The sequence below is a fragment of the Staurois parvus genome, unplaced genomic scaffold (genome assembly GCF_062004578.1).
Source record: "Staurois parvus isolate SC_StPar_1 unplaced genomic scaffold, SC_StPar_1.0 ptg003097l, whole genome shotgun sequence".
Classification (NCBI taxonomy): domain Eukaryota; kingdom Metazoa; phylum Chordata; class Amphibia; order Anura; family Ranidae; genus Staurois; species Staurois parvus.
Window position 1 is genome coordinate 15,001 of NW_028320893.1, and position 22,870 is coordinate 37,870.

The following is a 22,870-nucleotide window of genomic DNA, read 5'->3' on the forward strand; positions in this document are numbered from 1 at the left end:
GCATCTCCGCAGCTCATAGAAAGATTCCGTGATGGTGCCCCATCATTGGTGTCAGTGGGAGGAATAGTGCCCCATCATTGGTGTCAGTGGGAGGAATAGTGCCCCATCATTGGTATCAGTGGGAGGAATAGTGCCCCATCATTGGTGTCAGTGGGAGGAATAGTGCCCCATCATTGGTATCAGTGGGAGGAATAGTGCCCCATCATTGGTGTCAGTGGGAGGAATAGTGCCCCATCATTGGTGTCAGTGGGAGGAATAGTGCCCCATTAATCAGTATCAGTGGGAGGAATAGTGCCCCATCATTGGTGTCAGTGGGAGGAATAGTGCCCCATCATTGGTATCAGTGGGAGGAATAGTGCCCCATCATTGGTGTCAGTGGGAGGAATAGTGCCCCATCATTGGTGTCAGTGGGAGGAATAGTGCCCCATCATTGGTGTCAGTGGGAGGAATAGTGCCCCATCATTGGTGTCAGTGGAAGGAATAGTGCCCCATCATTGGTGTCAGTGGAAGGAATAGTGCCCCATCATTGGGGTCAGTGGGGAAAATAACAGCCCAACAATGGTGTCAGTGGGGGGGAATAGTGCCCCATCAATCGGTATCAGTGAAGGAATAGTGCCCCATCATTGGTGTCAGTGGGAGGAATAGTGCCCCATCATTGGTGCCAGTGGGAGGAAAAGTGCCCATTGTTGGTGTCATTGGGAGGAATAGTGCCCCATCATTGGTGTCAGTGAGAGAAATAGTGCCCATTGTTGGTGTCATTGGGAGGAATAGTGCCCCATCATTGGTGTCAGTGGGAGGAATAGTGCCTCATTAATCAGTATCAGTGGGAGGAATAGTGCCCCATCATTGGTGTCAGTAGGAGGAATAGTGCCCCATCATTGGTGCCAGTGGGAGGAATAGTGCCCATTGTTGGTGTCATTGGGAGGAATAGTGCCCCATCATTGGTGTCAGTAGGAGGAATAGTGCCCCATCATTGGTGCCAGTGGGAGGAATAGTGCCCATTGTTGGTGTCATTGGGAGGAATTGTGCCCCATCATTGGTGTCAGTGGGAGGAATAGTGTCCCATCATTGGTGTCAGTGAGAGAAATAGTGCCCATTGTTGGTGTCAGTGGGAGGAGTGCCCCAAGGGCCAGATAAAAGCATATAAAGGGGGCGCAGTTTGGAGCCCACAGGTGCAGACTGTCAGCAGAGACTCATGCAGATAACAGAGGAATGAGAGAACAGACAGAAATCACACTCAGTGCTTTGGATTGAGGCAAGCACACACTATAGTAGGATATGCTTTGTATTGTTTCCCACCATTGCTCGCTCACTCATGTATACCACTTCTATATGGCCGCACTCTCCGCTCCCTATGCAGGCTGGAAAAATGTATCTTGTGCCGTAGAGGCAGAGGCGTCTCCATAGTTTCCCTCATTCTGTGTATTCCTGCAGGTGACGCGGATGCTGTACGGGTTCCTGGTGATGTCCAACAACAGCTGGTTCCAGTCCATTATTAGGCCAGAATGGAAGGATGCTTTGGGTAAGACCAGCATGCTTTGCTCACTGATGCTGTTGCTCGATTTACTCCTTCACTGCAGACGGCTTCAGCCTAGCTCCGCCCATGCCAGTTCCCTCCAACGCATTTCGTCCTGCCCACAGGGCTTCATCATGGAGGTGACCTTTGCACGGTGGGTGGGACGAAACGCGTTGGGGAACTGCACTGCTCCCTAGTTCAGCTTTACTGCTTCTTATATCACCTGACTGTTCATAACTGAGCGGCAGGAGGATACAGCGAGCCTACAGGCGACGTGATAAAACTGAAATCTTCGTTTTCGGTGGAGTCCATTCACACGGGGGGCAGGTTTCCCCTTCTCTGTGTCCTGTTGTGTCAGTTGTCCTCTTTTTTTTTTTTTTTCGTTTCCAGCGGACAAGCAGCCTCAATATTACGTGACGGCCTCTTCAATGGGCAGCAAGCCGATCCCCAACAATCCGACTCGCATTCTGCTGTCCGTCCTCGCCAATCTGACCGGCCAGGTGGTGAACTTTACCAAAGAGGAGTGCCAGAACCCAGACAAGGCCACAGATGCCAAAAAAGAGGTATCCCCTCCTGAGCCCTAACCTCAGTCTGCCCATGACACATAAAAGTAACATTTTTTTTGCTTTGACCACCAGGTTTTACCCTAGTCTTGACCACGCCATTGTTTGCTATTTAGCACGGCACTATTTTGACTGGTAATTGCGCAGTCATGCAACACTATCATTATTATTATGCAGGATTTATATGGAGCCAACAGTTTGCTCAGCGCTTTACAATATAATGGGAGACAATACAGCAACAATACAAGAGGGTTAGGAGGGCCCTGATCCTTGGAGCTTACAATCTAGGAGGGAGGGGCTGGTGGTACAAAAGGTAATAACTGTGGGGGATGGACTGGTAGGAGGAATAGAAGATTCCATTATTAGCTGAGGGCAGGATAGGCTTCCCTGAAGAGATGGGTTTTCAGAGAGCGCCTAAAAGTGGGAAGTAGGCGATAGTCTGATAAATTGGGGCAGAGAGTTCCAGAGGATGGGGGAGGCTCTGGAGAAGTCCTGGAGACGAGCATGGGAGGAGGAGACAAGGGAGCTAGAGAGCAGGAGGTGGTGGGAGAAGCGGAGAGGACGGATTGGGTGATATTTGGAGACAAGATCAGTGATGTCATTTGGGGCGGAGTTATAAATAGCTTTATATGTTATTGTTAATATTTTGAATTTTATCTGTTGGCCAATGGGAAGCCAGTGGAGGGATTGGCAAAGAAGGATGGATGACACTGAGTGGAGGTCAGTGGAGGGATTGGCAAAGAAGGATGGAGGACACTGAGTGGAGGCCAGTGGAGGGATTGGCAAAGAAGGATGGAGGACACTGAGTGGAGGCCAGTGGAGGGATTGGCAGGGAGGGGTGGAGGACACTGAGTGGAGGTCAGTGGAAGGATTGGCGGAGAGTGGTGGAGGACACTGAGTGGAGGCCAGTGGAGGGATTGGCAAAGAGGAATGGAGGACACTGAGTAGAGGCCAGTGGAGGGATTGGCAGAGAGGGGTGGAGGACACTGAGTGGAGGCCAGTGGAGGGATTGGCAGAGAGGGATGGAGGACACTGAGTGGAGGTCAGTGGAGGGATTGGCAGAGAGGGATGGAGGACACTGAGTGGAGTCAGTGGAGGGATTGGCAGAGAGGGGTGGAGGCCAGTGGAGGGATTGGCAGAGAGGGATGGAGGCCAGTGGAGGGATTGGCAGAGAGGGGTGGAGGACACTGAGTGGAGGCCAGTGGAGGGATTGGCAGAGAGGGGTGGAGGCCAGTGGAGGGATTGGCAGAGAGGGGTGGAGGCCAGTGGAGGGATTGGCAGAGAGGGGTGGAGGTCAGTGGAGGGATTGGCAGAGAGGGGTGGAGGCCAGTGGAGGGATTGGCAGAGAGCCAAAACGAAAATTGATATAATTTTTTCCACACAGAGATTTCTTTCGGTGGTATTTGATCACCATTGGGGGTTTTTCATTTTTTTTTGCGAGATAAATATAAAAGACCAAACATGTTTTTACTTTCTCTCCCTACTTTGCACGGAGAAGAAACAGAGATTGTGCCCTCTGTGCAGAGCTCTGTGTTGATTGTCAACACAGGGCTCTGGGCTGTGGTTGGACAGAGCCGATTCTGGCCGATGATTTATGGCCAAGGCCTGCTGACAAGATCCTGCTGTGCCTGTACGGGCTGCCCATCCGTAACTATGGCAATAGTACTCAGTACAGGATCCATATCCATCCTTAAGGCCCCTTTAATATGGGCCATGTCCAGTCTGATCAGCAGGGTTCCATAAACAGATTCTCTGCAGAACAGGAAAGATGTTGTTACAGATGGACTTCTGGTGCTGTGGGGGTTAATAGCGTTAGGTCTCTTAGCAGCAGGAAGAGGACAGGGCAGCCCTGCAGTGAGATTCAGCAACAGAAAAAGGACAGGGCAGCCCTGCAGTGACGTTTAGCAGCTGGAAGAGGACAGGGCAACCCTGCAGTGACATTTAGCAGCAGGAAGAGGACAGGGCAACCCTGCAGTGACATTTAGCAGCAGGAAGAGGACAGGGCAACCCTGCAGTGACATTTAGCAGCAGGAAGAGGACAGGGCAACCCTGCAGTGACATTTAGCAGCAGGAAGAGGACAGGGCAACCCTGCAGTGACATTTAGCAGCAGGAAGAGGACAGGGCAACCCTGCAGTGACATTCAGCAGCAGGAAGAGGACAGGGCAGCCCTGCAGTGACATTCAGCAGCAGGAAGAGGACAGGGCAGCCCTGCAATGCGATTCAGCAGCAGGAAGAGGACAGGGCAGCCCTGCAGTGAAGATTTCTACAGAACCTAGCAGCCTTCACATGGTGGGAAGTACTTCATTACAGGAAGAGAAAAAAGAGAAATTGTGCAGTTTTGATCATTTTCGAAGTTCATTTGATAAGTTTTTCTTCATGAACTTTCCACCCCTTATAAATGATCGGTATCCTCACATTCACAGACAGCAGTGCGGTGCAGAGAATAGAGGCCGGGGTACAAAGTCATAGTTTTTTGACCAGAGTGCTTCCTTAACGCTCACCCTTGAAAGTTTCTTCTTTTTTCACCTACAGCTGTATGACTATATCTGGGTCCAGGGCCCCCTTAATGACAATACCACCTCCCGGGAGCCTTTTTGCATCAGAAGTACCATGCGCAACCACTTTGCCGAGTCGCCCGCCTTCGATTTGAACGAGTGGGGCTCCACGGAGTACTCCACGTGGACGGAGAGCCGATGGAAGGAAATACGAGCGCGAATATTCCTCATCCCCAGTCAGGAGCTGGAGGTGAGATTGTTCTGTCATTCCTCGTCTGTCTAAAATATCTGTATGAGACAGAAAACTGTGAGATGTATTACATATAATAAATACTCAACATTAGGACCACCCACCTATCCTTCAGTAGGTGCCCCTTGTGCCACCAAAACAGCCCCCACACCTCCAGGCATGGACACCACTAGACCTCTGAAGGTAGGCTGTGGGATGTGGCACCAAGCTGTCAGTACAGATCCTTTAACCACTTCCAGTCCGGACACTTTCCCCCCCTTCCAGTCCGGACACTTTCACCCCCTTCCAGTCCGGAGACTTTCCCCCCTTCCAGTCCGGACACTTTCCCCCCCTTCCAGTCCGGACACTTTTCCCCCCCCTTCCAGTCCGGACACTTTCCCCCCTTCCAGTCCGGACACTTTCACCCCCTTCCAGTCCGGACACTTTCACCCCCTTCCAGTCCGGACACTTTCCCCCCCTTCCAGTCCGGACACTTTCACCCCCTTCCAGTCCGGACACTTTCACCCCCCTTCCAGTCCGGACACTTTCACCCCCCTTCCAGTCCGGACACTTTCCCCCCCTTCCAGTCCGGACACTTTCCCCCCCTTCCAGTCCGGACACTTCCCCCCCTTCCAGTCCGGACACTTTCACCCCCTTCCAGTCCGGACACTTTCACCCCCTTCCAGTCCGGACACTTTTCCCCCCCCTTCCAGTCCGGACACTTTCACCCCCCTTCCAGTCCTGAGACTTTCACCCCCCTTCCAGTCCGGACACTTTCACCCCCCTTCCAGTCCGGACACTTTCACCCCCCTTCCAGTCCGGACGCTCCCCCCCCCTTCCAGTCCGGACACTTTCACCCCCCTTCCAGTCCGGACACTTTCACCCCCCTTCCAGTCCGGACACTTTCACCCCCCTTCCAGTCCGGACGCTTCCCCCCCCTTCCAGTCCGGACACTTTCACCCCCCTTCCAGTCCGGACACTTTCCCCCCCCTTCCAGTCCGGACACTTTCCCCCCCCTTCCAGTCCGGAGACTTTCCCCCTTTCCAGTCCGGAGACTTTCACCCCCCTTCCAGTCCGGAGACTTTCACCCCCCTTCCAGTCCGGACACTTTCACCCCCCTTCCGGTCCGGACACTTTCACCCCCCTTCCGGTCCGGACACTTTCACCCCCCTTCCGGTCCGGACACTTTCACCCCCCTTCCGGTCCGGACACTTTCACCCCCCTTCCGGTCCGGACACTTTCACCCCCCTTCCGGTCCGGACACTTTCACCCCCCTTCCGGTCCGGACGCTTTCACCCCCCTTCCAGTCCGGACGCTTTCACCCCCCTTCCAGTCCGGACGCTTTCACCCCCCTTCCAGTCCGGACGCTTTCACCCCCCTTCCAGTCCGGACGCTTTCACCCCCCTTCCAGTCCGGACGCTCCCCCCCCCTTCCAGTCCGGACGCTCCCCCCCCCCCTTCCAGTCCGGACACTTCCCCCCCCCCCCCCCTTCCTGTCCAGGCCAATTTTTTCAGCTTTCAGCGCTATCACACTTTGAATGACAATTGCACGGTCATGCAACACCATTCCCATATGAATTTTTTAGCATTTTTTTAAGACCGATAAAACTTTATTTTGGTGGTATTTATTCACCGCTGGGATTTTTATTCTTTGCTATATAAATTAAAAAAGTCCAAAAATTTTGAAAAAAATAGTTTTTCTTATAAAATTTTGCAAAGAAATCTTTCTTCATAAATCTTGGCCAAAATTTATTCAGTTATCTTTTTAGTAAAAAAATAAAAGAATAACCCATATTAGTTTATAACCAAAAATTATAATTTTCCAAAACATTTTTTAACATTTTTATTTTATTTTTTATATTATTGTTTGTTTTTTTTTTTTTTTTTTTTTTAACATACTGTCACCCTAGCAGTACAGTGTCACCATAGTGACACTGTAATACTTGTGGGGGGTTATAAAGATTTTTTTTTTCTTTTTTTTACACTGATACACCCATAAAGGCTGTAAAAGCAATCATTTCTCCTTCTCTCTGGCTGCATTCTTGCAGCCATTGAGAACTACTGTGAGAGCTGTGATTGGTCACAGTTGTCACATGGTACAAGGCTGTTGTGAATGGCCCTGTACCATGTGATCTCTGTGATCATTCATAGATTTCACACGTAAAAAGCAATGATCAAAGGGTTAACTGTGTACTGGGAGTGTTTTACTAGGGTGCGGGGTCTTTGTGCATCACTGTAAGCACGCTGATCGGGATGGCTGTACTGTGCACAGCCATCCCAAGCAGTGTGATTGAGCTGACAGGGAGGAAGATTGTTTGTAAACAAAACAATCTTCCTCCCCGTTGGAGATGCTCCGTAATCACTGGGCGCCGGCGGGTAATTACCGGCCGGGACCCGGTGATTGACATCCGCAGCAGCGCGGAAAGGGCGCCCTTTACCCGTAAACCCAGAATGACGTATATAAACATGATTCTGCCTACAGGTGCCGCTCTGTAGCACCAAATCTTCTATAGGGCGGTCCTTAAGCGGTTAAGCTCCACCTCCTGACTCTTCATTGGTCAGTGAATCGGCATCATCACCTCTGTCCAGTAAGCAGAGAGCTGTCCCAGGAAGTAATAGATGGATATTACCAACGAGCAGAGGCGCTCGTCACCAGGATGGCTAGGTGTCATGAAATCCTTTCAGCAGTCAACCCAGAGTTCCCCTTTAACCATTGATCTGCCTTGTACCAGCCCCTGCGATCTCTCGTTTTTTTTCCCTGCAGGTAATCACGTTGGTCACAGGCATTGCCGTCCTCCTCATCTCCTTCTTTGCCACCTACTTCATCAACGCCAAGGCGGACATTTTGTTCACAAGCACAGAAGACGCAGGATCCGTGGCCTACTAGAGACTGTGCTGCCCCCCGATGGAAGGGAGGACTGCGCTCTGCCTCTTGCACTGGTCGGGTAGCGATGCCCGTGCTGCTTTTTCTTCTAAAGAGCCACACTGGACAGACTTTGTTAACTTTGGACTTTTTTTGGGGGTTTTTTTTTTGTTTTTTGGGGGTTTTTTGTTTTCAAATTCAGCAACATAGCTGAACAAGCATAATTCCCCCCTCCCCCACCCTGCTGGAGGACTCAGGAGGGGGAACGCGATGGAGTTGCAGGATGACGGGACCAAATATGGGCTTTGACTTTTCGGCAGTTAATAACAAATGACAATAGGCCCATTTTTTTTTTATTAGCTAAACTCTAATACCAAACTCCACAATAACTCGCTCGTATAATTGCAATTTTTTTTTTCCTTCTGCCAAATTAAAGTGAAACTCCAGCCAAAACGCTTTTTCTCATTTTGACTAGAGCAGGGAGGGTGTAGAACCTCTGTCTGGTTTAAATTGCATTCTGTGTCCCCGCTGAGGAGATTTCCTCTCACTTCCTGTTCAGGTGACACAGCAGGAAGTGAGTGGGAGTCTCAGTGATGTGAAGGAAAATGTACATTTTGGCAATAGTCACCAGGAGAGGTGTCCCCATTGGGAGATTTCCCCTCTGTTCCTTGACAGGTGACAAGCGAAACTCATTATTTGGCCAAAGGTAAGCTGTATGAGCTTACTGCACGCCCCATTCCAAAACTACAGCCATTCACAGTCCCACCCCCCCCCCCATTACAGATAAAACACGTTACATTCTTCTAGAAAGGCTTTCCAGAAGAACACCGGTACCCCAGTTCACTGGAAACATCTGATCTCAATCATTTGGAGACGTGTCCCCATACTCTCGGCCAACTGGTAAAGGGTAAGGAGACTTTCCCTCAATGTATCCCACCCCTTTAAGTAGGTCTAGCCCACCCTCCAGCCTCCCATCCCCTTTACCATCCCTATTGAAGTCTACCCCTCTAAGTAGGGCTAGTCCACCTTACAGCCCCCACCTCCATCCCTGCTACCATCACTATTGAAGTCCCCCCCCCTTTAAGTAGGTCTAGCCCTTCCACCAGCCCCCTATCCCTTCTATTAGGCCTGTTGAAGGCCACTTCCCTAAGTAGATCTAGCCCACCTTGCAGCCCCCCATCCCTGTTGAAGTACCCCCCTTTTAGTAGGTCTAGCCCTCCCTCCAGCCCCCCATCCCTTCTACCAGCCATAGTGAAGTCCACCCGTATTAGATCTAGCCCACCCTCCAGCCTTCCATCCCTTTTACCAGCTCTATTGAAGTCTACCCCTCTAAGTAGGGCTAGTCCACCTTACAGCCCCCACCTCCATCCCTGCTACCATCACTATTGAAGTCCCCCCCCCCCTTTAAGTAGATCTAGCCCTCCCACCAGCCCCCTATCCCTTCTATTAGGCCTGTTGAAGACCACTTCCCTAAGTAGATCTAGCCCACCTTGCAGCCCCCATCCCTGTTTAAGTCCTCCCCTTTTAGTAGGTCTAACCCTCCCTCCAGCACCCCATCCCTTCTACCAGTCCTAGTGAAGTCTACCCCTCTAAGTAGCTCTGTCCCTTCCTCCAGCCTACCATGCCTTTTACCATCCCTATTGAAGTCTACCCCTGTAAGTAGGTCTAGTCCACCTTGCAGCCCCCCCCCCCATCCTTTCTACCTTCACTATTGAAATCCCCCCCATTTAAGTAGGTCTAGCCCTCCCTCCAGCCCCTCATCCCTTCTACCAGGCCTTTTGAAGTCCACCCTTCTAAGTAAGTGTAGCCGTTCCTCCAGCCTCTCATCCCTTCTACCATCCCTGTTGAAGTACCCCCCTTTTAGTAGGTCTAACCCTCCCTCCAGCCCCCCATCCCTTCTACCAGTATAGTGAAGTCCACCCTTATTAGATCTAGCCCTTCCTCCAGCCACCCATCCCTTTTACCAACCCTTTTGAAGTCTACCCCTTTAAGTAGGTTTAGCCCTCCCTCCAGCCCCTCATCCCTTCTACCAGGCCTGTTGAAGGCCACTTCCCTAAGTAGGTCTAGCCCACCTTGCAGCCCCCCCATCCCTTTTGAAGGCCACCCCTCTAAGTAGATCTAGCCCAACCTCCAGTTCCCCATCCCTTCTACCATCCCTATTGAAGGCCATCCCTCTATGTAGATCTAGCCCTCCCTCCATCCCCTCATCCCATCTACCTGGCCTATTGGAGGCCACTTCCATAAGTAGGTCTATCCCACCTTGCAGCCCCCCATCCCTTTTGAAGGCCACCCCTCTAAGTAGATCTAGCCCAACCTCCAGCTCCCCATCGCTTCTACCACCCCCATTGAAGGCCACCCCTCTAAGTAGATCTAGCCTACCCTACAGCTCCCCATCCTTTCTACCATCCCCATTGAAGTCTACCCTTCTAAGGTCTAGCCCTCCCTCCAGCTCCCTGTAATTTCTACCATCCCTATTGAAGTCTACCCCTCTAAGTAGGTCTACCCCACCCTCAAGCTCCCCATCCCTTTTACCAGCCCTTTTGAAGTCCACTCTTCTAAGTAGGTCTAACCTACCCTCCATCTCCCCGTCCCTTCTACCATCCCAATTGAAGTCCACCCCTCAATGTAGGTCTAGCCCATCCTCAAGCTCCCCATCCCTTCTGCCAGCCCTATTGAAGGCCACCCTTCTTAGTATGTCTAGCCCACCACCACCCCACCCCCATCTACCAGCCCTACTGATGTCTGTTTTTCCCCTATTTGCATAGGCATGGACGTCAGCCCAAAAAGCTGACAGAGGGATGTAAACAATGCTGCGGGTCTTGGATTGAGATCTAGTGGATATAGCAATTTAGGAGGGGGTTGGGGAGCAAGGTGGACTAGACCTACTTAGGGCAGGTGGGGATTGGGCTTTTTGGGAAAGTTTCCTTACCCTTTTACAGTCCTGGACCTCAAGCGTTAACCACGTTCAACTTTAGCACTTGCTCTATGGCCACGCTAGTATGTAGCGACTCCCAAAATTCTTTAGGGCTCAATCACAAAAGCAGCCAAGGGGGGCAGTAAAATCAGGCATTTGAGCCACCTGAACAAGGGTATGCAGCCACCCAGGTGAAAAATAAATAAACGTGATCCATTCAAAGGGGCTGCACCACAGCTGCCTTGCGACCTCATGAAATACCCTCAATTGCGGCCTTTTCGGGGATAAAACAGGTGGCGAGGAGGCGACCTAATTGCCTCCTCACTGCCTGTCAAATAACCTGTGCAAAGCGATCCACCGTTGTCTGCTTTTCGGGGAAGCAGCTTTGCTAAGCAGACCGCAGACCAGTCAGGGTGCCCACGCAGACCCATATCCACAGCCAAAAGCGCCTAAAATGGCCACGTGAGCATCAGAACTGGACCACGGAGCAATGGAATAGGGTGGCTGGTCTGACAAATCACATTTTCTTTTCCATCATGTGGATGGCCGGGTACGTGTGCATTACTCACCTGGGGAAGAGATGGCACCAGGATGCATTATGGGAAGAAGGCAAGCCAGTGGAGGCAGTGTGATGCTTTGGGCAGTGTTCTGCTGGGAAGCCATGGGTCCTACCATTCATGTGGGTGTTACTTGACATGCACCACCTACCTAAACAATGTTGGTGGGCAATTTTGTGCTGGGAAACCATGGGTCCTACCATTCATGTGGGTGTTACTTAACATGCACCACCTACCTAAACAATGTTGGTGGGCAATGGTCTGCTGGGAAACCATGGGTCCTACCCAGGGACAGACTGACAACTTATGGGGACCCCGGGCAATAGGGGATCATGTGGCCCCTGTGTCCTTTCCCAAACTCAAAAAAGCCTATGAAAAAGGTACCAGGGGCATCTCATGGGGCCCCCTACTGACCCCGTCCCTCGGGCAGTGCCCGAGTTTCCAAATGGTCAGTCCACCCCTGGTCCTACCATTCATGTGGGTGTTACTTGACATGCACCACCTACCTAAACAATGTTGGTGGGCAATGTTTTGCTGGGAAGCCATGGGTCCTACCATTCATGTGAGTGTTACTTGCCATGCACCACCTACCTAAACAATGTTGGTGACTAAGTCCACCCCTTCATGGAAATGGTATTCCCTGATGGCAGTGGCTTCTTTCAGCAGGATAATGCTCCCTGCCACATTGCAAAAATGGTTCGAGAAACACAGCTAAGAGTTGCTGGTGTTGACTTGGCCTCCAAAATTCTCCAGATCTCAATCTAACCGAACGTCTGTGGGCTGTGGTAGAAAAGTCTGATCCATGGAGGCCTCACCTCCCAACTTATGGGACCTTAAAGGATCTGCTACTGACAGCTTGGTGCCACATCCCACAGCATACCTTCAGAGGTCTAGTGGCGTCCATGCCTTGACGTATCAGGGCTGTTTTGGTTGCAAAAGTGGCACCTACTCAAGGATAGGTGGGTGGTCATAATGTTTTGGCTGTCAACGAGCCCTAAAAGCAGAGTGTAGTATATAAGACCTGCCATTAGGGGGAGGTGTTGATATTGCTGTGATATTCTATGTTCCCCCCAGCAGAGGGCAGCCCGTCCACATGCTCAGCCCATCCACATGAACCTGTTGCTCAGAAGAGGCTGTCAGCCTCTTGGAAGCACCTGAACCCATTTTTAGTTTTGGCCACGGAGTGGTGATTTAAAAAAAAAGACCACCTTGCACAGTATCTGTCCTGCTCTTCCCAAGAAAAAAGTTTTGACTTCAGTTCCGCTAGAGAAGCAATATACCAGCCTTGTCGATTTGCTGACTGTTTGTGTAAATAGCACGCTGCACCGCCCACCTGACCACGTGCGTGACCACGCCCGCTATTTCATCATGGACAGCAAGTTAGAGCAAATGTGAAATTCTGCGTGAAACCGGACAAATTGCTGGATCTCCGAAATGTTGAAGCGGCGACCTTTCAGCTGGATCTTCATCTTCGGGAAGAGGAGGGCATATTTTCAGGGGGTTGAGCTCCTTTGAAGGCCTTCCTGATCTCCCGTCGTCTTCCGGCGATGTTCTTGAAGCTCGCTTGCCGCTCAAATCGTTGCAGCAACTTGCTGAGTCGCGTCAGAACGTCTCCTGTGGCAGAACTGCCCGGTTTCCTCTTTGTTCTGACTTGCTGTCCGTGATGAAATGGCAGACGCGGTAACTCACATGGTCAGAATAGCACCAGTGGCGCAGCTCCCGATGTACACAGGATGATGTCTTCTGGCGCACTGACTGATGAAGGTCGGTGCTCCCCGTGACTGTGCATGCTGCCATCTGATGGCATGTTACAAAACTAGTCTCGGAAACGGTTTGATACCAGCTCGTAGATCCTTTGGGGTTCTACTTTATCATGCCCGTCAAGCAACTGGCATTTTTCAGGAGAGGTCGGTGTTGGCTACTTCTGTATTTTTTTTGATCGTTCTGGTTGCCTACATACTGTACTTACTACGGTTTCCTTTAAAGCTGAACTCCAGGCAAACCGCTGAATGAAATATATACATGGGGGTTGGCTTATCTGAGAAAGGGTTTGTCCATACAGTCCTGAGATTTACTCAGCTCTGTCCTGTCTGGCAGGGGCAGGAAACCTGATTTTGACTGCCAAAGGCTTTGTATTTTTGTCCAGGCCGTCCTGAGATTTACACAGCTCTGCCACGCAGAACTGTTCTGTTCGGCAGGGCCAAAGACTTGATTTTTCTCTGCTGCGGCTCAGGTCTTGTCCCTCTCCGGACTGTGATTAGAGCTTCAGAGGAGAAGCAGAAGACCGATGAGCTCATCTCTCTGTCACTCTGCTCTCTCCTCCTGCCTGGAATTCAGGTTTAAAACCGAAAAAAAAAAAAAAAATTTTATGTGCGTAAATTTTGTTGTGTTTTGGAGGATGTACACGTGTGTCAATGGGAGCCATCATCATCATTTGTCCTGCCTACGTATAGGTTGGCCTGTGACACCTATCTCAGTCCAACACGTCCTCGTTGTCAGAGGTACCACATGGTCTGGTGGTCTGTCTTTATTTTTTTATTTATTTTTTTTTCCTGTAATTTAAAAACCAAATAAAATCTGATTTGATGAACAAATTGACTTGAACTTTGAATTTGGAACATTAAAGAGCAAACTACCTGTATTGCTGGTTTGGAAAACGGCTGCTGACGATTGGAAGGCCGTGCCGTACCTCGCTCTTGCACGGCACCTCGAACAATTCAATGCAAATACTGACTTCTGAAAATGCCCACCAGGCGCTCATCTAACGGGCCAACTTCAGATCCCTAAGCAGGGCTGCTTCCCCAAACTTCCTGTCCAGGGGGAACGTACCAGGTCACAAAGGACATCTACTGCTTTGGCTTTGGGGAGGGTGAAGGTGGGAGCAGGGGAGGGGGTGCTCATGTTGATGCACTCAGCTCCCGAGAGGTGGCTCCGTGGGACCTTGTAAGGCAGCCTTTCTCAAAGTTTTTACCCCAGAGGAACCCTTGAAATGATATTCAGGTCTGGAGAACCCCTAGTAAGCTTGGTCCATTGGGATTCCTTGGGAAAATGCCTGTTACGCTGGTGGGAAGTGAGAAGAATGCCTCCTTGCAGTCATGGCTGGCTCTGCCAAGTGGTGCTGGACCTGGGTACCATCAGATGGGAGGTCAGTTGGCCAGAACTCAAGGAACCCCTAGTAAGCTTAGTCCCTTGGGGAAACGCCCTTTACCCTGGTGGGAAGTGAGAAGAATGCCTCCTTTCAGTCATGGCTGGCTCTGCCAAGTGGTGCTGGACCTGGGTACCATCAGATGTGAGGTCAGTAAGCCAGAGCTCAAGGAACCCCTAGCCACCCCTGAAGGAACCCTAGGGTTCTACTGAACCCTGACTGAGAATGGCGACTGGAGTCAACTTGAAACCAGAAAGCTTCACTAACACCGAGTAGACCTAATGAATCCAGAGGACAATTGCAATACATTAAGAAACAACATATAATGTAGGCCTTCATCTCAGGTGCTAACAAATAGATAAAGATTTAATATCGCCTTACGTAATATTGAGGGCCAATATCCCTCCCGCGAGAGACAAACTTTTACTCTTCTCATTTCTTGCCGTTCGCATTCTAATTGTTCAAAAGGTTAAAATTTGCAGCTAGCTGTTGAAGGTGTGGGCACGACGACCTAGACGACCTATTTCTGAACTAGATGTATTGTGTACGTAAAAGAGGATAACCCATTCGCAGGGCACAAATAGTTGGCGACAGGAACTGGTCAGAGTCTTGGATTTCAGGAGAGCAATACTGGCTATCCAAAACTTTAATAAGATCGCAGAAATGCACTCTATAAATGTATACACCTCACCAACATCACATCTATATGAGCTCCTTGGACCTCCATTCCAGAACCATGGCCATTAATATGGAGTTGGCACCCCATCCTTCTTTCCAGTTATAATTGCCTGTAGGCACCTGACCATTACACATATACAGTATAAACTCATTGGATGTCGTATTCCAAAACCATCGGCTCTTCCTTACCATCTATAAGAGCCTGCGGGTATCTGACCATTGCACCTATATGAGCTGGTTGGACATCCCATTACATAACCATGGCCATTAATATGGAGTTGGCCCTTCCTTAGCAGCTAAAACAGCCTGTTGACACATGACCATCACACCTTTATGAGCTGGTTGGACCTCAATTCCAGAACCATGGCCATTAATATGGAGTTGGCTCTTCCTTAGCAGCTATAACAGCCTGGGGACACCTGACCATCACACCTATATGAGCTGGCTGGACATTCCATTACATAACCATGGCCATTAATATGGAGTTGGCCCTTCCTTAGCAGCTATAACAGCCTGTGGACACCTGACCATCACACCTATATGAGCTTGTTGGGTATCCTGTTCGAAAACCCTAAGCATTAATATTGGACATCCCATTCTAAAAGCATTGGCCCTTACTCCGCAGCTATAAAAGCCTGTGGGCAGCTGGTCTTCACATCTCTTTGAGCTTGTTGGACATCTCATGCCTGAACATGGTCATTAATATGCAGTTGCCCTCGTCCTTTTCAGCTGTAACAGCCTGTGGATACCTGACCATCAAAGATATATCGGCTAATTGGAGATCCCATTCCTAAACCACAATGGTCCTTCCTTAGCAGGTATAACAGCCCATGGGCACCTGACCATCGCAACATTATGAGCTGGTTAGACATCCTGTTCCATAACCATGGCCATTAATATGGAGTTTCCCATCGCACCTTTGTCAGCTATAACAGCTGACCATCAAAGATATATATCGGCTAATTGGACATCTCATTCCAAAACCACAATGGTCCTTCCTTTGCAGCTATAACAGCCTGTGCGTGCCTAACCATCACACCTATATGAGCTTGTTGGACATTCTGTTCCAAAACCATGGCCATTAATATGGAGTTGGCTCATCCATCTATAACAGCCTGTGGGCACCTGGCCATCAAACATTTATGAGATTATTGGACATCTCATTTCAAAAGCATTGGCCCTTCCTTAGCAGCTGTAAAAGCCTGTGGGCACCTGACCTTCACATCTCTATGAGCTTGTTGGACACCCCATTCTAAAACCATGACCTTAAACAGTAATATGGAGTTGGCTTCCCTTTAAGGCTATAACATCCTCAACTGGGAAGACTTTCTACAAGATGTCTGTGAGAATTTGAGCCCACTTGACCAAAAGAACATTTGTGAGGTCAGGTACTGATGTTGGAGAAGATCTGGCTCATAGTTGGTGTTCCAAGTAGGGTTGAGGTCAGGGCTTTGTGGAGGCCGCTAGAGGTCAAACCATGTTGTTGGGAAATTGGCTTTGTACACAGGGGCACAGTCATGCTGATACAGATAAGGGCCTTCAAACACTGTTACCACAAGGTTGTAAGAGCCCAATTTTCTACAATGTCTCCATGTGGTGTTCATATGGTTGTTCCTGCAAGGTCGGAAAAGCCCAATTTTCTACAATGTCTTCATGTGTTCATATGGTTGTTACCGCAAGGTTGGAAGAGCCCTGTTGTCTACAATGTCTTTATATGGTGTTCATATGTTTATCACAATATCGGAAGCTTCATCAGTCCAGAGAGTTTTGTTTCTCATTGTCTGAGAGTCCTTCAGGTGACTTTTGGCAAACTCCAGGCAGGTTGCCATTTGCCTTTTTACTGACGAGTGGCTTCCGTCTGGCCACTCTACCATACAGGCCTGATTGGTGGAGTGCTGCAGAGATGGTTGTTCTTCTGGAAGGTTCAGCTCTCTCCACAGAGAAATGCTGGAGCTCTTTCAGGGTGACCATCGAATGCTTGGTTACCTCCCTGGCTAAGGCCCATCTCCCTCGATCACTCTTGGCCGCTCTAGGAAGATTCCTGGTGGTTCCAAACTTCTTCCATTTACGGATGATGGAGGCCACTGTGCTCATTGGGACCTTCAATGCTGGAGACATTTTTCTGTACCCTTCCCCAGATCTGTGCCTTGATACAATCTTGTCTGGGAGGTCTATGAACAATTCCTTGGACTTCATGGCTTGGATTGTGCTCTGACATGCACTGTGACCTGTGGGACCTTCTATAGACAGGTTTATGCCTTTCCTAATCATGTCCAATCCACTGAATGTCCCACAGGTGGACTCCAACCAAGTTGTGGGAACATCTCAAGGAAGATCAGTGGGAACATCTCAAGGAAGATCAGTGGGAACATCTCAAGGATGATCAGTGGGAACACCTCAAGGATGATCAGTGGGAACACCTCAAGGTTGATCAGTGGGAACACCTCAAGGATGATCAGTGGGAACACCTCAAGGATGATCAGTGGGAACATCTCAAGGTGGATCAGTGGGAACATCTCAAGGTGGATCAGTGGGAACATCTCAAGGTGGATCAGTGGGAACATCTCAAGGTGGATCAGTGGGAACATCTCAAGGAAGATCAGTGGGAACATCTCAAGGAGGATCAGTGGGAACATGATGCACCAGAGCTCAATGTTGAGTGTCATGGCAAAGGCTGGGAGTACTTATGTACATGTGTGGGTTTTTTTTCATTTTTTATTTTTAATAAATTGCAAAGAGTTGTTTGGTTTGTGCTCTGACATGCACTGTGACCTGTGGGACATTCTATAGACAGATTTATGCCTTTCCTAATCATGTCCAATCCACTGAATTTCCCACAGGTGGACTCCAACCAAGTTGTGGAAGCATCTCAAGGATGATAAGTGGGAACTTCTCAAGGAAGATCAGTGGGAACATCTCAAGGATGATCAGTGGGAACACCTCAAGGATGATCAGTGGGAACACCTCAAGGATGATCAGTGGGAACATCTCAAGGATGATCAGTGGGAACACCTCAAGGATGATCAGTGGGAACACCTCAAGGTTGATCAGTGGGAACACCTCAAGGATGATCAGTGGGAACATCTCAAGGTGGATCAGTGGGAACATCTCAAGGTGGATCAGTGGGAACATCTCAAGGAGGATCAGTGGGAACATCTCAAGGAGGATCAGTGGGAACATGATGCACCAGAGCTCAATGTTGAGTGTCATGGCAAAGGCTGGGAGTACTTATGTACATGTGTGGGTTTTTTTTCGTTTTTTATTTTTAATAAATTGCAAAGAGTTGTTTGGTTTGTGCTCTGACATGCACTGTGACCTGTGGGACATTCTATAGACAGGTTTATGCCTTTCCTAATCATGTCCAATCCACTGAACTTCCCACAGGTGGACTCCAACCAAGTTGTGGAAGCATCTCAAGGATGATAAGTGGGAACTTCTCAAGGAAGATCTGTGGGAACACGTCAAGGATGATCAGTGGGAACATCTCAAGGATGATCAGTGGGAACATCTCAAGGATGATCAGTGGGAACATCTCAAGGATGATCAGTGGGAACACGTCAAGGATGATCAGTGGGAACACGTCAAGGATGATCAGTGGGAACACGTCAAGGATGATCAGTGGGAACACGTCAAGGATGATCAGTGGGAACACCTCAAGGTTGATCAGTGGGAACACCTCAAGGTTGATCAGTGGGAACACCTCAAGGAGGATCAGTGGGAACACCTCAAGGAGGATCAGTGGGAACATCTCAAGGAGGATCAGTGGGAACAGGATTCACCAGAGTTCAATGTTGAGTGTCATGGCAAAGACTGGGAATACTTATGGACATGGGTGGGGTTCTTTTTTCGGTTTTTATTTTTAATAAATTGCAAAGATTTCAAAACAAACTTCTTTCACATCGTCATTATGGGGTATTGTTTGTAGAATGTTGAGGTAAAAAAATTTTGGAATAAGGCGATAACACGAGCAAATGTGGCAATATGTGGCGCTGGGAATACTTTCTGGAGGCACTGTCCCACCTGAGGTTCCATACAATTCATCTAGAGCAGGGGTGTCAAACTCCATTTCATTGTGGGCCATATTGGCATTATGGTTGCCCTCAAAGGGCCGGTTGTATCTGTAAGACAAGGTGTCCAGAGCACCCCCCTCCATTATCAAGAATCACACACCCTCCCTAACATCACCGTGCACTCTCTTTGGGGGCAGAGCTGGAAAGCCAAAAGTGCAGGGTCTGGAGGAGGACCAGAGGAGGAGTGGAGTCGGTTACCAGAGTCTGCTGAATGCTGAGACCAGGGGCTGCAGAGATGAGGGGGAGCTGCAGCTGCACTGAGAGGTGCAGGATTTGGCAAAGGAGTTCTGTTCTCCTCTCTGCTGCCGACTGCTGAGACAAGGTGGGGGCGGAGATAACGGGGCACCTGCAGGAGAGGCGCAAGGGCCACATGAAATGGCCTGGAGGGCTGGATTCAGCCCAATGGCCTTTTGTTTGACCCTGTGATCTAGGCCATGAACAAAATGGAATTTGAGCAACATCATATGACCGGGGGGTCAGGGGCATCCCTAGGGTTGGTGTCACCCAGTGTGGAGCGCACCCCCCCACACCTGCCTCTGGACGCCACTGCGGGGGGGGGGTGCCGTAACGTTTGCACACGCCTGCACATACATTGCACATACATTGTGTATGGATAGGAAATGTCTGCAGACAGATTTGTGTTGTTTCTTCTCCGGGATTTGTCAGAACTGACATGAAGTGAAGCCCGCATCTCGCATGTTCTCAGCCCTCATCCAGCTGCTGTCGGAGTGACCTGCATGGCGTCCTGCGGAGGGTCATGTGACAGCTGTGGAGTGCGGTGGGGGGGGATCTGAGATGACAGCGGCAGAACAAGATCCAAGGAATCTTCGCAATATTTAACCCGTTCTTTCCTCCAATCGCAGGAGAGCGACCTTCTCTCAGGGCCGCCGACATATTTCACATTCTAATGACACCTTTGCCGCTCGCTGGCTTTCGTAATACGACCTTTTTTTTTTTTTTTTTTAAATCTTAAAAAAAATGAATTGATGGCGCCATATTGGGAGAACATTTCATGGCATTTGTTTCCTCTATATACTATTGTACTGTGGGAGGCCGAGACTGCAGGAGGGCGGGCAGGACTGTGGGAGGGCGGGGCTGTGGGAGAGCGCAAGGGCGGGATAGCGGGAGAGCACGAGGGTGGGATAGTGGGAGAGCACGAGGGCGGGATTGTGGGAGAGCACGAGGGCGGGATTGTGGGAGAGCACGAGGGCGGGATAGCGGGAGAGCACGAGGGCGGGATTGTGGGAGGGCGGAGCAGTGGGAGGGCGGGATAGCGGGAGAGCACGAGGGCGGGATTGTGGGAGAGCACGAGGGCGGGATTGCGGGAGAGCACGAGGGCGGGATAGCGGGAGAGCACGAGGGCGGGATAGCGGGAGAGCACGAGGGCGGGATTGTGGGAGAGCACGAGGGCGGGATTGTGGGAGGGCGGAGCAGTGGGAGGGCGGGACTATGGGAGGGTGGGCCATGATTCCACACCGAGGAGTTGTTGAAGCATTTTTGCGTAAAAAAAAAAACGCCTGAAAAAGCTCAAGAAAAATGCTTCCCTGTGTGTGTGAATGTGTGTGAATGTGTGTGCAGGGGCGGACTGACCATTTGAGCACTCGGGCACTGCCCGAGGGCCCGAGGTGAGTAGGGGCCCCATGAGATGCCTCTGGTACCTTTCATTGTCTTTTTCATAGGCTTTTTTGGGTGTGGGCGAGGACACGGGGGCCCCCATGATCCCCTATTGCCTGGGGGCCCCATGAGTTGTCAGTCCGCCCCTGTGTGTGTCTATGTGATCACACTGAGACGTTGTGCTTGTGGTGTACAAAGAGAAGCGTTTTTGGAGCAGTTTTTAAGTCACACGTCCTTTAAAAAACACTCAGCGAGGTAAAAACGCCTATGCGTTTTTGCAGCACAGACTGATGTGACTGTGGGGGGAGGGGACATTAGAGTGTAAGCTCCTCTGTACAGAGACTGATGGGACTGTGGGGGAGGGGACATTAGAGTGTAAGCTCCTCTGTACAGAGACTGATGTGACTGTGGGAGAGGGGACATTAGAGTGTAAGCTCCTCTGTACAGGGACTGATGGGACTGTGGGGGAGGGGACATTAGAGTGTAAGCTCCTCTGTACAGAGACTGATGGGACTGTGGGGGAGGGGACATTAGAGTGTAAGCTCCTCTGTACAGAGACCGATGGGACTGTGGGAGAGGGGACATTAGAGTGTAAGCTCCTCTGGTACAGAGACTGATGTGACTGCGGGGGAGGGGACATTAGAGTGTGAGCTCCTCTGGTACAGAGACTGATGTGACTGTGGGGGAGGGGACATTAGAGTGTAAGCTCCTCTGTACAGAGACTGATGTGACTGCGGGGGAGGGGGCATTAGAGTGTGAGCTCCTCTGGTACAGAGACTGATGTGACTGTGGGGGAGGGGACATTAGAGTGTAAGCTCCTCTGGTACAGAGACTGATGTGACTGGGGGGGAGGGGACATTAGAGTGTAAGCTCCTCTGGTACAGAGACCGATGGGACTGTGGGAGAGGGGACATTAGAGTGTAAGCTCCTCTGGTACAGAGACTGATGTGACTGCGGGGGAGGGGGCATTAGAGTGTAAGCTCCTCTGGTACAGAGACTGATGTGACTGGGGGGGAGGGGACATTAGAGTGTAAGCTCCTCTGGTACAGAGACTGATGTGACTGGGGGGGAGGGGACATTAGAGTGTAAGCTCCTCTGGTACAGAGACTGATGTGACTGGGGGGGAGGGGACATTAGAGTGTAAGCTCCTCTGTACAGAGACTGATGTGACTGCGGGGGAGGGGGCATTAGAGTGTAAGCTCCTCTGGTACAGAGACTGATGTGACTGTGGGGGAGGGGACATTAGAGTGTAAGCTCCTCTGGTACAGAGACTGATGTGACTGTGGGGGAGGGGACATTAGAGTGTAAGCTCCTCTGGTACAGAGACTGATGTGACTGGGGGGGAGGGGACATTAGAGTGTTAGCTCCTCTGGTACAGAGACTGATGTGACTGTGGGGGGAGGGGACATTAGAGTGTAAGCTCCTCTGTACAGGGACTGATGGGACTGTGGGGGAGGGGACATTAGAGTGTAAGCTCCTCTGTACAGAGACTGATGGGACTGTGGGGGAGGGGACATTAGAGTGTAAGCTCCTCTGGTACAGAGACTGATGTGACTGCGGGGGAAGGGACATTAGAGTGTGAGCTCCTCTGTACAGGGACTGATGGGACTGTGGGGGAGGGGACATTAGAGTGTAAGCTCCTCTGTACAGAGACTGATGGGACTGTGGGGGAGGGGACATTAGAGTGTAAGCTCCTCTAGTACAGAGACTGATGTGACTGCGGGGGAGGGGACATTAGAGTGTGAGCTCCTCTGGTACAGAGACTGATGTGACTGTGGGGGAGGGGACATTAGAGTGTAAGCTCCTCTGGTACAGAGACTGATGTGACTGGGGGGGAGGGGGCATTAGAGTGTAAGCTCCTCTGGTACAGAGACTGATGTGACTGGGGGGGAGGGGACATTAGAGTGTAAGCTCCTCTGTACAGGGACTGATGGGACTGTGGGGGAGGGGACATTAGAGTGTAAGCTCCTCTGTACAGAGACTGATGTGACTGTGGGGGAGGGGACATTAGAGTGTAAGCTCCTCTGTACAGAGACTGATGTGACTGCGGGGGAGGGGGCATTAGAGTGTGAGCTCCTCTGGTACAGAGACTGATGTGACTGTGGGGGAGGGGACATTAGAGTGTAAGCTCCTCTGGTACAGAGACTGATGTGACTGGGGGGGAGGGGACATTAGAGTGTAAGCTCCTCTGTACAGAGACTGATGTGACTGTGGGGGGAGGGGACA

General features: G+C 50.5%; 1 protein-coding gene across 1 annotated transcript in view; it reads left to right on the plus strand.

The window, feature by feature from the left end:
- Nucleotides 1–8,119, plus strand: part of LOC149428607 (nicastrin-like) — a gene marked incomplete at its 5' end in the record, with an annotated part of 22,754 nt that extends 14,635 nt beyond the window's left edge. Inside the window, 4 exon segments of the mRNA XM_089667208.1 lie at nt 1,435–1,522; nt 1,907–2,079; nt 4,613–4,825; nt 7,568–8,119. Of these exon segments, the coding sequence (XP_089523334.1) occupies nt 1,435–1,522; nt 1,907–2,079; nt 4,613–4,825; nt 7,568–7,690 (597 nt within the window).
- Between the last annotated feature and the right edge of the window lie 14,751 nt (nt 8,120–22,870).